This window comes from Rhinatrema bivittatum, chromosome 6, assembly GCF_901001135.1.
Source record: "Rhinatrema bivittatum chromosome 6, aRhiBiv1.1, whole genome shotgun sequence".
Classification (NCBI taxonomy): Eukaryota; Metazoa; Chordata; class Amphibia; order Gymnophiona; family Rhinatrematidae; genus Rhinatrema; species Rhinatrema bivittatum.
This window is the reverse complement of record NC_042620.1, coordinates 49,061,200-49,073,735: the sequence shown is the minus strand read 5'-3', so window position 1 is coordinate 49,073,735 and position 12,536 is coordinate 49,061,200. Positions and strand designations below refer to the sequence as shown.

The 12,536-nt window shown below is 40.8% G+C and overlaps 1 protein-coding gene across 3 annotated transcripts in view; it reads right to left on the bottom strand.

Annotated features, from left to right (window-relative positions):
* MGAT5 (alpha-1,6-mannosylglycoprotein 6-beta-N-acetylglucosaminyltransferase) overlaps positions 1-12,536 on the bottom strand; it is a 422,238-nt gene that overhangs the window by 212,566 nt on the left and 197,136 nt on the right. For all 3 annotated transcript variants that reach the window (XM_029605357.1, XM_029605355.1, XM_029605356.1), the window contains one exon: positions 1,852-1,923. In XM_029605357.1, the coding sequence (XP_029461217.1) occupies positions 1,852-1,923 (72 nt within the window). The remainder of the gene's footprint in view (positions 1-1,851; positions 1,924-12,536) is intronic.

Here is a 12,536-nt window from a genome sequence, read left to right as displayed (position 1 = left end):
TTCCCAAAGCTGTACTTACCAATCCTCTTCAACAACCATTAAGTTTATCTTCACTCAAAGGATTTGCGCGCGCCATTAGGCATGCGCTTCCGGTCCTCTTCTCCAGCAAAAGGTGCGAGGCCTCTGGAAGCTGGGGCTGTGGAGTTCAAAGCCTGGATTGCTTGCTGTGACTTCTAAAGTCCTCTCCCAGGGGATGCTGGGAGCAGTACGCAGCTGAGCCTTCTGGTTCTCTTCTTACCTGGCAGTTTTCCTCCTGCTCCTTTGTACTACCAATTCAGTTGGAACTGGGACTGGGATCTGGCACTATGAGCCTTCATTCAAAACAACCTGAAGATTTTTCAACCCTATTTTATATTCACGCCCCCAACCAATGTACCTAGTCTAGTCACTGCAGTAACAGTCCTGGACCAGGGACAATGCACCAGTCCTTCTGGCCTAGGTGTCACTCTTCACTGCATTCCCAGTCCCACCTAACCCGGACAGCGGAAGACTCAACTTATTGTATTTGCCTTGAGTGTTTAATAGAAAAAAGTAGTTTTTAAAAAAGCCAATGGATGAGGGGATCACACTGGGGACCATCTGAATGGCAGTATTATTGAAAGAGACATTTGCAGAAAGTTTAAAAATAAAAAAAATAAAAATAAAAAAAGTTTAGTGACAGACTTATGATGAAAGTGTTTGCCGCAGCACCCAGGCTGTAGAGATGTAATTTGAGATCTCTTATCTACCGGTAGTATAGATCCTATATTTATAGTGGTTGCTCTTTTTGAACTTCTCTTTCAATTATGCAAAGTACACCATCTCCATTCTTTCTCTGCCTTTGCCATAATCATCCAAGACTGATTTCCCCCTAGTTTACTGCAATTAGCTTTACATTGGGCTCTCAAAAAACTAAACTGACACCTACAAGTCATTCAAAACACAGTAGCACAAATGCTACAAAATGTAAATAGATTAAAAAAGATAACTCCTCTCCTGAAATTGTTGCATTGGCTTCTGATACTCCGAGCCAGGTTCAAAATGCTGGTTCTAGATTTAAGGCACTCAAAGGATGTACACTGCCTTATTTCAGCAGTGGCCCTGCTGTTAGTTCTAGTTACCATAAGCTTGCCTAGACATCCAACACCCAAAGACCTGCAACTCAAAATTTCCAGAAAGCATTCCTTCTCAGGATCTTCTCCAACCCTTATGGGATACCTTACCACCAAATATCAGATTAGCATTAACCTGCTAGTATTTAGAAAACTAGTAAAAACTTGATTCTTCGAGGCAGCCTTAGGCCCAGAAATTGTACCATAGGCAGCCTTGCAAGAAGGACGCTGGTCCCTAGAAGACTATTTGATATGTAGTAAATGTGCTCCAAATTATCTTAAATACAGGCTCACTGTTACCTGTCTTCCTATGCTGCTACCTATCGAGATGCGCCCCAAAGCCCCTAGAAGACTGATATGTAGCTGAACGACTCCTAGTCACTTAAAAAGTGAATTTCTATTTAAGATATTTCTGGAAACCGATACGATGTGCAAACGGCTATCGGTATATAAAATCATTTAAATAAATAAATAAAATTAATAAAGATCTTCCTATGCTATTATCCATGGTGCTTATTTCAGCTGTTTCCTTATTGTATGTCCTAAATGTCTGTACTTGAATGTAGACCCTAACTTGTTAAAAAGACATTTTTGAACTCTGCTAGTTGGAAAAACATGAAATATAGATGATCTCCCTCACCTTTCCATTGTGGTGAGGTACAATAAAAACAAAATTAATCTCAATATATATTCAGCATAAAAAGTTTAAAAATATTAAGCCACAACATAAAATTACATGCAAGACCATTGTTTTCCTCACCATTGTCTTTTGGTCTGCTTCTTCATTAGGATTTTTTGCTCTCCAAAGTAGACGAGGACACCAGTTTTCAACCTAAAGAAAATTGAAAGAATAAGGTAAATTTTTAATTTGGTTTTCTCCCTGTCTTTGTGCCGCTTTTTTCAGATGGTAGACCCATAAGACTATGAACACAGTGGACCCAAGGGTTGGAGGAATGCCTCCTAGGTGCATCCTCAGTGTCACTTGATCAACATGGGCTGCAGCACAGTAACTACTTTCAAATCAGCATGCACCCAGTTTTACTCATGGCAGTTTCAATGCAGATGAGGAAACATTCAAAATGTTCAATATTACACAAAGTTCTAGACAGATACCATCTGTAACGTGCAGACACAAAAATCAGCAATTTGGTAGTAATGGAGAGAATAGGCAATTTATTTTTTATTTGTATTTATTTATTTTACAGGTTAGCACATCTTTTACTAACTAAATCATGCAGAACTGAGTTGCATACATTATCTTTAAATAATTCTACTGAAATATTAAATAAAAAATAAAATATAAAAAGCTCATTTAGGGGAGGTCACATGATGCAGTAAGAGCAAGGAAATGCAGAGTGAAAGAGCTCTGGGTGTCACCCCCGTATTTCAGATCTTATTTTTGTAATCTCTGGCTGGATCATATCTTTGACTGCCTCTGAAGTGTCTGGAATATACGGACAAATTTGTGGTGGTTCTTTTGAAAACCATGTTGACTCAATTAAGTAAATTAAAGCAAAAATGACAAGCTGAGAACACAACCAACACTTCTGATGAAATGGCTTGGAAAATGCCTAACATGTTGGTTGCTGATTGGACTGCCTCCGAGGAAATGGCTCTTGATAGCCACTTTGAAAAAAATAAATGAAGATTTCACGGAAGTGAAGAACTCAACACAGGACATTGAAAAAAGGGTAGCAGAAATTGAAAACAGAATTTCATTGCTGGAAGATTTGAGTACTGCTATGTCACAATTGAAGAAGGCTTAAAAGAAAATAGAAGCCCAGGCTGAAAAGCTGGACAATTTAGAGAACAGATCACGACATAATGGGAGATTCTTGGGCTTGTCTGAAAATATACCTGATGCTGAGCTGTCCTCCTTACAGGAAAATTGCTACTGCAAGAAATTAATGTAGCAGATTTGTCGGGTAAAATGCTCATTGCATTGGGCCAAAGATGGCTTCTCAGGAAAGGCAGAGGGTGGTCATAGCCCACTTCCTTAATTTCGCCCAAAATGTTCAAGTAGCTTACTGCAAATGCAAAGAAGTGCTATACCAGTCTGACAAGGTGCTTATGTTTCAAGATTTCTCCTTTACCGGGGGTCAGCAAGCACAAAGAATTTGATGGTTTGTACGGAACTAGTACGTAGGAATCTTCATTTTTCACTTCAATATCCTGCTCGGCTACATGTGTGGATCAAAGGTAAATCGAAAATTTTAGAATCTCCTTTGTCTGCAAACAATTTTCTGGCGTCACTCCCCACAGCAATCAAAACTAGCAGGATAACTCTAATAAAACCAATGTCTACTGCGATCCTGTATGATGAGCCTGATATTCTACTGTGGTTTATATTTAAATAATGGAAAAGAGGCTATCATTAATTGAATATTTCTCGATCGCTAATGATTATGTTTTTACATTGTTCATATTTTATTGCTTATAACTGCTACATGTGGTTGATTTTTGGTTAAAATCGGCTTTGAGACATTATAATATATGAGGGGTGGCACCTGAATGCAACAGGTGACTACCAAGCTTGAGCTACTTTAGTGGTTGGGTTATGAGTTGTAGGGTTTTGGGATCTAGAGGGAGGTAAGGAGTGGGTGGAGAAGGTACTCTCTAACATTATTGCATTGTTTGAGTTTAATTCTCAGAGTTGAGTTTTTACTAAGACACCCTATATATGGAGACCTGCTGCTTGAAATGGGACAAGCAGGTTCTTCACGCTGATAGGATATGTTGTTATGTTTTTCCCATATGTATTGATTCATGCAAGATAAAGCTTTCTTGGAATATGGCGGGATTTGAAAAAGTCCTTACTCATTTACAAAGACTGAAGGGAAATGTGGTGTTTCTTCAGGAAACACATTTAACAGATCAGGAACATGAAAAGTTAAGAAAAAGGTGGGTGGCCCAGGTCTTTTATGCATCAGGTACATCCAAAAGCTGTGGAGTGGCTATTGATACATAAAAATACTGGCTTTAGACTTAAGTTAATCTCTAACCAAATAAGAAATATGACCTTGTACTAGGGGAGCTGATGAGAAGAAAAATTATTTTGATGTCTGCATATGCACCAAATACTTATAATCATGTTTTTTTCTCCACTTTAATAGCTAAAGTAGCTGAGTTCTGTCTCTAGCCACTGATAATTGGGGGGGGGTTAAACTGCATAGTAGATGCTTTGTGGGACAGAATCCCAAAAGGTCAAGTGAATAATTTGGGTAATAAAAAAGGTGAGTCTTTCTTGTGTAAGCAGATCAGCTTGCCTGATATCTAAAGAGATACATCCTATAGATCAGGATTTCACTCATGTTAAAGCACATTAAATTTCTACTCGCATTTATTATATATTGATTTTTGAATGTTTGTTTTCCATTGTGCAAAAAGTAGAGATAGCAATTCTTGTGATATCAGAGCATTGCCCTGTGGTCTTGCTTGTTCAAACAGCAGCAGGGAAAAGGTCTGAGAATGTGGAAAATGCCTACAGAATTTGCTCACGACAACAAATTCCCTGAATATATCTGTGAAAAATAATGCCTGTATGCATAAGCAAGTGTACAACACATAGATAATCCCTCTCTATATCGGGAAGCTGCTAAAGCAGTACTGAGGGGTGACAAATAATGTGAAGACTTTTTTTAATTTAAATTTACATTCCACTTTTCACAGCGCTTCAAAGTGGATTACATTCAGGTACTAAATGGAAAAAGCTTAATGCTGCTATTCTACAGTTAGATAAACGGTTTAAGATATGCAAACAGAAGATAACAAATGTCTCCAAATAAACGAGAGGAATTTTTTTCATGTACAAAAGGCATTAAATGACCTAGTGCACCAAACAACCTATAAATCCTTGCAATTTGTTAAATATAAATTCTATTGCTACGGTAAATGCTTGAGAATTTAATTAGGCAACAACATACTTCTAATTTCATCAGTGTTATTACAGATAAAGGGGGGGCATTATTAAATCTAAATCTGATGACATATGTCAAGCATTTGTTGATTATTACCAGACTTTATACGCAGCAGATCCTGCACATCCAGTTAGAGGTTCAGGATTTCCTTAAATAAATTTAATATTCTGCAAATTGCGGCAGAAGATCTAAGGAAATTCAATGCTCTGATAAGCAATTTAGACATATTGAATGTAAAGCCAGAGAGAATATGACACTATATCTCCCACTGTAAGAGAGGCACTTTCAACTCGGGGTGGGTTGGGGAGCGCAATGTTACATTGATCTGCCTAGGACGCAAGGGTTTGTAAACCCTTGTAGCACTGCCTCCTCAAAACCCACCCTGAGTTGAAAGTGCCCCACTTACAGTAGGAAATAGATTTTCTCCCTCCCTCCCCCCAACCCGTGTTCAGGATCCCTCGGGCCCAAAACCTCCAGACTTGCGCCTCATCAGGACCAGCAGTAAAGTTACACAGGTAACATGTTGCCCGTTGCCATGTTCAGCTTTGCAAAATGTGGGTGTTTAAGAGCATATGTCTTGGCCCCACCCCTTTTCTGCCTCCTTATTCTTGACGCGTGCACGGGTATGTACACGTGTACTTCCTGGCTTCTTGAAATTTACTTTGCTCAAGCACGGCCCATACACGCGTATATGAGGTCATTTTTGCATGAGCAACGCTTTTAAAATCTACCTGTCTTGTGGGATTGGTGATAGAACCATTGAAAAATGTTTGAGAAGATGGGTGAAACTGGTACAATGCCCCAATCACTTCGAGAAGCAGTAGTTGCTGTTATTCCCAAGTCAGGACGAGATCCTTTGTCTATGGCCACCTACCATCCAATTTCTTTACTAAACATAGACATCAAGGTACATGCATCTATCTTAGTGAACAGGTTAAAGTATATTTTAACAAAAGTAATTGCAATAGATTTGTTTAACTGCAATAGATTTGTTTAAGTTGCACCCAAGTTATCCCCTCCCTTGTTCTATGTAAGACAATTTCTGTTACTGTCAATGTTTTGGTTGTAATGTAAACCGGATTGATAATTAACTCTGTTAATTGAACTTCGGTATAAAAAAAGTTAAATAAATAAATAAATAAATCGATCAAGCTGGCTTTTTATATGGGCACGGATCATCCACATATGGAAAGTATATCCAGCTTTGAGAAATTGCTACTTGAGGGCTGGTGCAGATCCACTCATTATTAGCTGTGACGGAGAAAAAACATTCGACCATGTATCATGGTCATTTTTTTTTTAATTCGTTATAAGTTTTCATAAATTATATTCCAAGAATACATCTTGAACTGCAATGCATATATCCAAAAGAAAAACAATGAAATATTTAAAAAAAAATTTAAAATCACAAAAGAATTATCATGGTATATGCTTCTAGAGTCCACAAAACAGAAAGATCCAATTACACCTCAGTGGAATAGTATACTACAACATGAGGAAAAACCAGCTTATAGGGTAGCTTTTACATTTTTTTGCGGCCTGGTTGCTAACATAAGTGATAAATATATGAAGCCCCTAACATTTTGACCACACATTTGCAAGGAAATTTAAGCAGGAATCCCCCCCCCGTTCCAAAACTCTGCGTTTCATCAATAGGAATTGTCGCCTTCTCATCCGCATGGACCTGGCCAAATCAATAAATATTTGTACTCTATCGTTTAGAAAGGGCTCCGTACAATGTTTGAAATACTTCTTTAAAACCCATTCTCTGTCCGACTCAAGCAGGAAAGAAACGATTTTCTTCAGATGTTTCTAATATTGCAGAAATGTCCAGCTTTGGGGTTTCTATTGGAGAAAGAATTTGCATGTCATCCTTATCCAAAGATCTTTTCTTAAAGAATGGAATATAATATACCCTTGAAACTAAGGGAAGAGTCTGTTCAGATCTTAAGTATTTCCATTAAATACCTTTTCCACATATCTCTGGGAAAAACATGTGGCAATTTAGGAAAATTGATACATCGAAAATTTCTTCCTCTAATTTGATTCTCCATATTTTCAAGTTTAAGTTAGAAAAACTGATTTTCCTTACTTAATGCTTGTTGTAAAGCAAAAGTACTTTCAGATCTTGTTTTAACAGTTTCCAACATTTTCTTATTTTCACTGAATTCTTTCTCCACATTTGTTAGTCGAGACTCCATATTCTTAACATTTTCAAAAAGGTTTATTTGCACCATAATATTTGTATTTAAAGTATGAATAGCTTCCCAGATAACCTCTAGGCTGAACGTAGCAGGTCTTACCAGTTCCAATGGTTGAAATTTTAGGGACTCACGGTCTCCTCAAACCTGCTGTGCTGCAATACTGCCAGCAACCTCCCCTGTTTCCACAGAGATCTTCTGCAATGCTGAGGTGTCCCTCCTGCAGTCTCCCAGGCTCAGCACTCAAGCGGTCGCCGCCCACATCCTCCAACGGCTACCGGTCTCGCTGCTGGGACTGCACTCGTGCCTCTGCCAGATTCACAGGGGCAGACCGCTCCTCTGGGAACAGAGATGCCGAAAGCTCAAGGAGGTGGTTGGGCTCGACTTCCCCCCCAACTCACCTCCAGCAAGCCAACTCCCAGAGCTAAAGCAGAAGCTCCTCTTCGGACGTGAGCATCCATCGGGCCAGTCGGAGGATTTAGGGAGAGAATGGCCGTGCCATCTCGTTCTCTCGCCCTCTGTTTTCGGGCTGAATGCGGCATTCAAAGAGGAAAAATAATCAGAGAGGTAAGAAGGACGCTCACAGACTCCGAGCTAGTATGCCATCTTGGATCCTTCCTAAAAGTATATTTTTGGTCGTTCCTGTTGCGTTCGTGCCTATTCTCGCCCTCGCTCCATCCTCTCTACCTTTGTAGCGACTCCCTTCGGCTCAGTCTGACAGATGCAGCCGTGGCTTCTCCCCGCCTCTTGGTCCCGGTATCCTCAGGTTGGCCTGACGCTACGGATCCACCATGTTCCTGATGACGTAAGGCCGTGCGTGCGCTCCAGACTTTGTACCAGCAAGGGCGCGATCCTCGGGGGGCATCCCCCCGTAATGACATCATCCGTTTTCAATTTAAAAGGTCTTTGTTTGCTAACTACTAGCGAGTTAGCAAGGAACTCCAACGGGACTTGCTTCGGCAGTCCACGCTACTTGCAACTACGTTCCGAGTCAGCAAGGGGGAATTCTTCCCCACTGCTCGGCCTTTTCAAACTTACCAGGAGTACCCGCTCCTTGGGGGCTCCGCTTTCAGATTGTTGGACGGGATCCGGTACTCGCTCCTTGAGGGCCTACGTTCCCGAAGACTCAGAAGACTCCTATTGCCTGGAATTAGCAGACGTGAACACAGTGAGTCCTATTACAGACAGGAACCGGTACTCGCTCCACGTGGAGCGAGTACCGGTTCCTGTCTGTAATAGGACTCACTGTGTTCACGTCTGCTAATTCCAGGCAATAGGAGTCTTCTGAGTCTTCGGGAACGTAGGCCCTCGTGGAGCGAGTACCGATTCCTATGTTCCTAATTCCTTTCTCATACCCTCTTCTTCCTCAGAAGATATCGCATACCTATATATTATGGATTACTATTACAGATTAACAGATAGGAACCAGTACTCTCTCCACAAGGTCCTACGTTCCTAAATCTCTTCTAGCCTCTCTTCTATTCCAGAAGCCATCCCATACACAGTTATTGTGAGTTCTACTTCAGACTGCCTATAGAAACCAGTACTCACCTGTGGCTCCTGTTCCTGTATACTGAAGGCTCTCTGTTGCATAAGAAGACACTACAGAGATCTACAATTGTGAGTATCATCTACTACTGGTTATGCCCAGCATATCCTGTCTACTCACTATGTATAGTCTCTCCTTACAGCTCAGCAACTCAGAGATCGTAGTTCCAGTATCAGAAGGACTTCAGCCTTGCTGGGCATATCAACTCACTACTGCCACCTCTGGTGGTTCTACTTCCAATATAATAAAGAGCTATCTGTGTTTGTCTCAATACTCCAGCCTAGCCGGTGGTCCCTCTTAAGATTGCCACTTGAGGGCGCTGTCATCTGCCATCAGCCCAGGGATTCACTATTTCTACTAAGTGTTACTTCCTACACTTATAGAGCGGTATTATCTGCCACTTTGTAGGAGCCAATCCACATCAGACCATTACTCCTCTCTCTGCGGAAGCTGATCTCATCAGATAGCTATCTCCCCGTGGGAATCATACAGGTTGCTGGTTCATCTTTCCACAGGAACAAAGCATAACAGTTGCTACTCCTTCCCTCCGGAAGAGCAGAGCACTAACAGATTGCTACTCCTTAGCAAGATCCGTAACAGAGTGCTAACTCCGCTTCCTCTGGCGGGGTGATCACTAACAAATTGTTAACTCCTCCTTCAACAGGAGTATCCAGCAGCCAGATTCATAACAGATTGCTAACTCCTCCCCTCTGGGGACCAGGTCTATCTTATAAAATCCGGGGTCGGCACATGCAAGGGGGTGCACATTTGTGCACCTTGCGCACACCCAGCCTAGCGCGCTGCCCGTTCCCTCCGAGGCCGCTTCCCCTCGAAGGGAACTTTCCTTCAGCCTCCCCCCACCTTACCCACCCCCCCAGCCCTATCTACACCCCCCCTACCTTTATCGCAAAAGTTACGCCTGCTCGAGGCCGGCTGCCCGCGCTCCAGGTTCCGGTCCGGGGACAGGTCCAGAGGCCGCGGCCACGCCCCCCGGAATGCCCCTGGGCCGGATAACGCCCGTGGCTATGCCCCCGGATGACGCGCCGCCACGACACGCCCCCCCAGGAAAGCCCCGGGACTTACACGCGCCACCGAGCCTATGCAAAATAGGCTTGGCGCGCGCAGGGGGGTTTTAAAGGGTTACGCGCATAACTTATGCACGTAACCCTTTTAAAATCTACCCCTAAGGCAACTTGATTAAGAGTAGTTAATGGACTTCTCCTCCAAAAACTTATCCAAACCTTTTTTAAACCCAGCTACACTAACTGCACTAACCACATCCTCTAGCAACAAATTTCAGAGCTTAATTGTGCGCTGAGTGAAAAAGAATTTTCTTTTAAATGTGCTACTTGTTAACTTCATGGAGTGCCCCCTAGTCCTTCTATTATCCAAAAGAGTAAATAATAGATTCACATTTACCCATTCTAGACCTCTCATGATTTTAACGACCTCTATGATACCCCCCGAGCTGTCTCTTCTCCAAGCTGAAGAGCCCTAACCTCTTTAGCCTTTCCTCAGAGGGGAGCTGTTCCATCTCCTTTATCAATTTGGTTGCCCTTCTCTGTACCTTCTCCAGTGCAACTATATCTTTTTTGAGATGCGGTGACCAGAATTGTACACAGTATTCAAAGTGCAGTCTCACCATGGAATGATACAGAGGCATGATGACATTTTCTGTTTTATTACCCATTCCCTTCCTAATAATTCCTAACATTCTATTTGCTTTTTTGCCTGCTGCAGTACACTGAGCTGACGATTTTAAAGTATTATCCACTATGATGCCTAGATCTTTTTCCTGGGTGGTAGTTCCTAATATGGAACCTAACATCATGTAACTACAGCATGGGCTATTTTTCCCTATATGCCACAACTTGCCCTTGTCCACATGAAATTTCATCTGCCATTTGGATGCCCAATCTTCCAGTCTCGCAAGGTTCTCCTGAAATTTATCACAATCTGCTTGTGATTTAACTTCTCTGAATAATTTTGTATCTGCAAATTTTATAACCTCACTTGTCATATTCCTTTCCAGATCATTTATAAATATATTGAAAAGCACCGGTCCAAGTACAGATCCCTGAGGCACTCCACAGTTTACCCTTTTCCACTGAGAAAATTCACCATTTAATCCTACTCTGTTTCCTGTTTAACCAGTTTGTAATCCACGAAAGGACAGCGCCTCCTATCTCATGACTTTTTAGTTTTCTTAGAAGCCTCTCATGAGGGACTTTGTCAAACACCTTCTGAAAATCCAAATACACAACTTCTTCCTTTTTACCTTTATCCACATGTTTATTAACCCTTCAAAAAATGAAGCAAATTTGAGGCAAGACGTTCCTTGGGTAAATCCATGTTGGCTATGTTCTATTAAACCAGGTCTTTCTATATGCTCTGTGATTTTGATCTTTAGACTAGTTTCCACTATTTTTATTGGCACTGAAGTCAGGCTCATTGGTCTATAGTTTACTGAATCGCACCGGAAACATTTTAAATATTGGGGTTATACTGACCACCTACCAATCTTCAGGTACAATGGATGATTTTAATGATAGTTTACAAATTTTAACTAATAGATCTGAAATCTCATTTTCAAGATCCTTCAGAACCCTGGGATGCATACCATCCAGGCTAGGTGATTTGCTACTCTTTAGTTTGTCAATCTGGCTTACTACATCTTCCAGGTTCACAGTGATTTGGTTCAGTTTATCTGACTCATCACCCTTGAAAACCATCTCCAGAACCAGTATCTCCCAAACATCCTCATTAGTAAACACAGAATAATTCCTTTAGTATTTCTGCAGTGGCCTTACCTTCCCTAAGAGCCCCTTTAACCCCTCAAGTCAACTAACAGTCCAACCAACTGCTTCACAGGTTTCTTGCTTCAGATATATTTTTTAAAAAGTTTTTATTATGAGTTTTTGTCTCTAGAGCCAACTTCATTTCAAATTGTCTCTTAGCCTGCCTTATCAATGTTTTACACTTAACTTGACAATGCTTATGCTTTTCCTATTTTCTTCAGATGAATCCTTTTTTTTTTTTTTGGATAAAATAGTCTCTGTGACCTCACCTTTTAACCAATCCAATAATAGTTTGGTCTTCCTTCCACCTTTCTTAATGTATGGAATACATGTGGACTACACTTCTAAGATTGCATTTTCAAACAATGTTCATGCCTGTTGTACACTTTTAACCTTTGCAACTGTACCTTTCAGTTATTTTTTTATAATTTTTTTCCACATTTTATCAAAGTTTCCCTTTTGAAAATTTTGTGTTAGAGCTGTAGATTTACATATTGTTCCCCTTCCAGTCATTAGTTCAAATTTGATCATGCTATGATCATTATTGCCAAGTGGCCCCACCACAGTTACCTCTCTCACCAAATCCAACATAGCTCTCTCTCATTGGTTCCTGAACCAATTGCTCCATGAAGAAGTCAATTAATCCATCCAGGAACTTTGTCTCTAGTATGTCCTCATGTTACACTTACCCAATCAAAATTGGGGCAACTGAAATCCCATTAACACAATAAGGGTAAGTATATAATCAATTTCAGATACACCTAAATACATACGTTCAACAATTTTTTTTTTATTTTAAACAACTTATATAAGCTGTGTTAATGAGAAGTAGTTTACCTTTAGCCAATACAATTTTCTTACTGTGTTGGCAACTGAAATCTCCCATTATTACTGCACTGCAAAATTGATTAGCTTTCCTGATTTCTCTTAGCATTTCATTATCTGTCTGACCATTTTGGCCAAGTGAAGAGTAGTATACT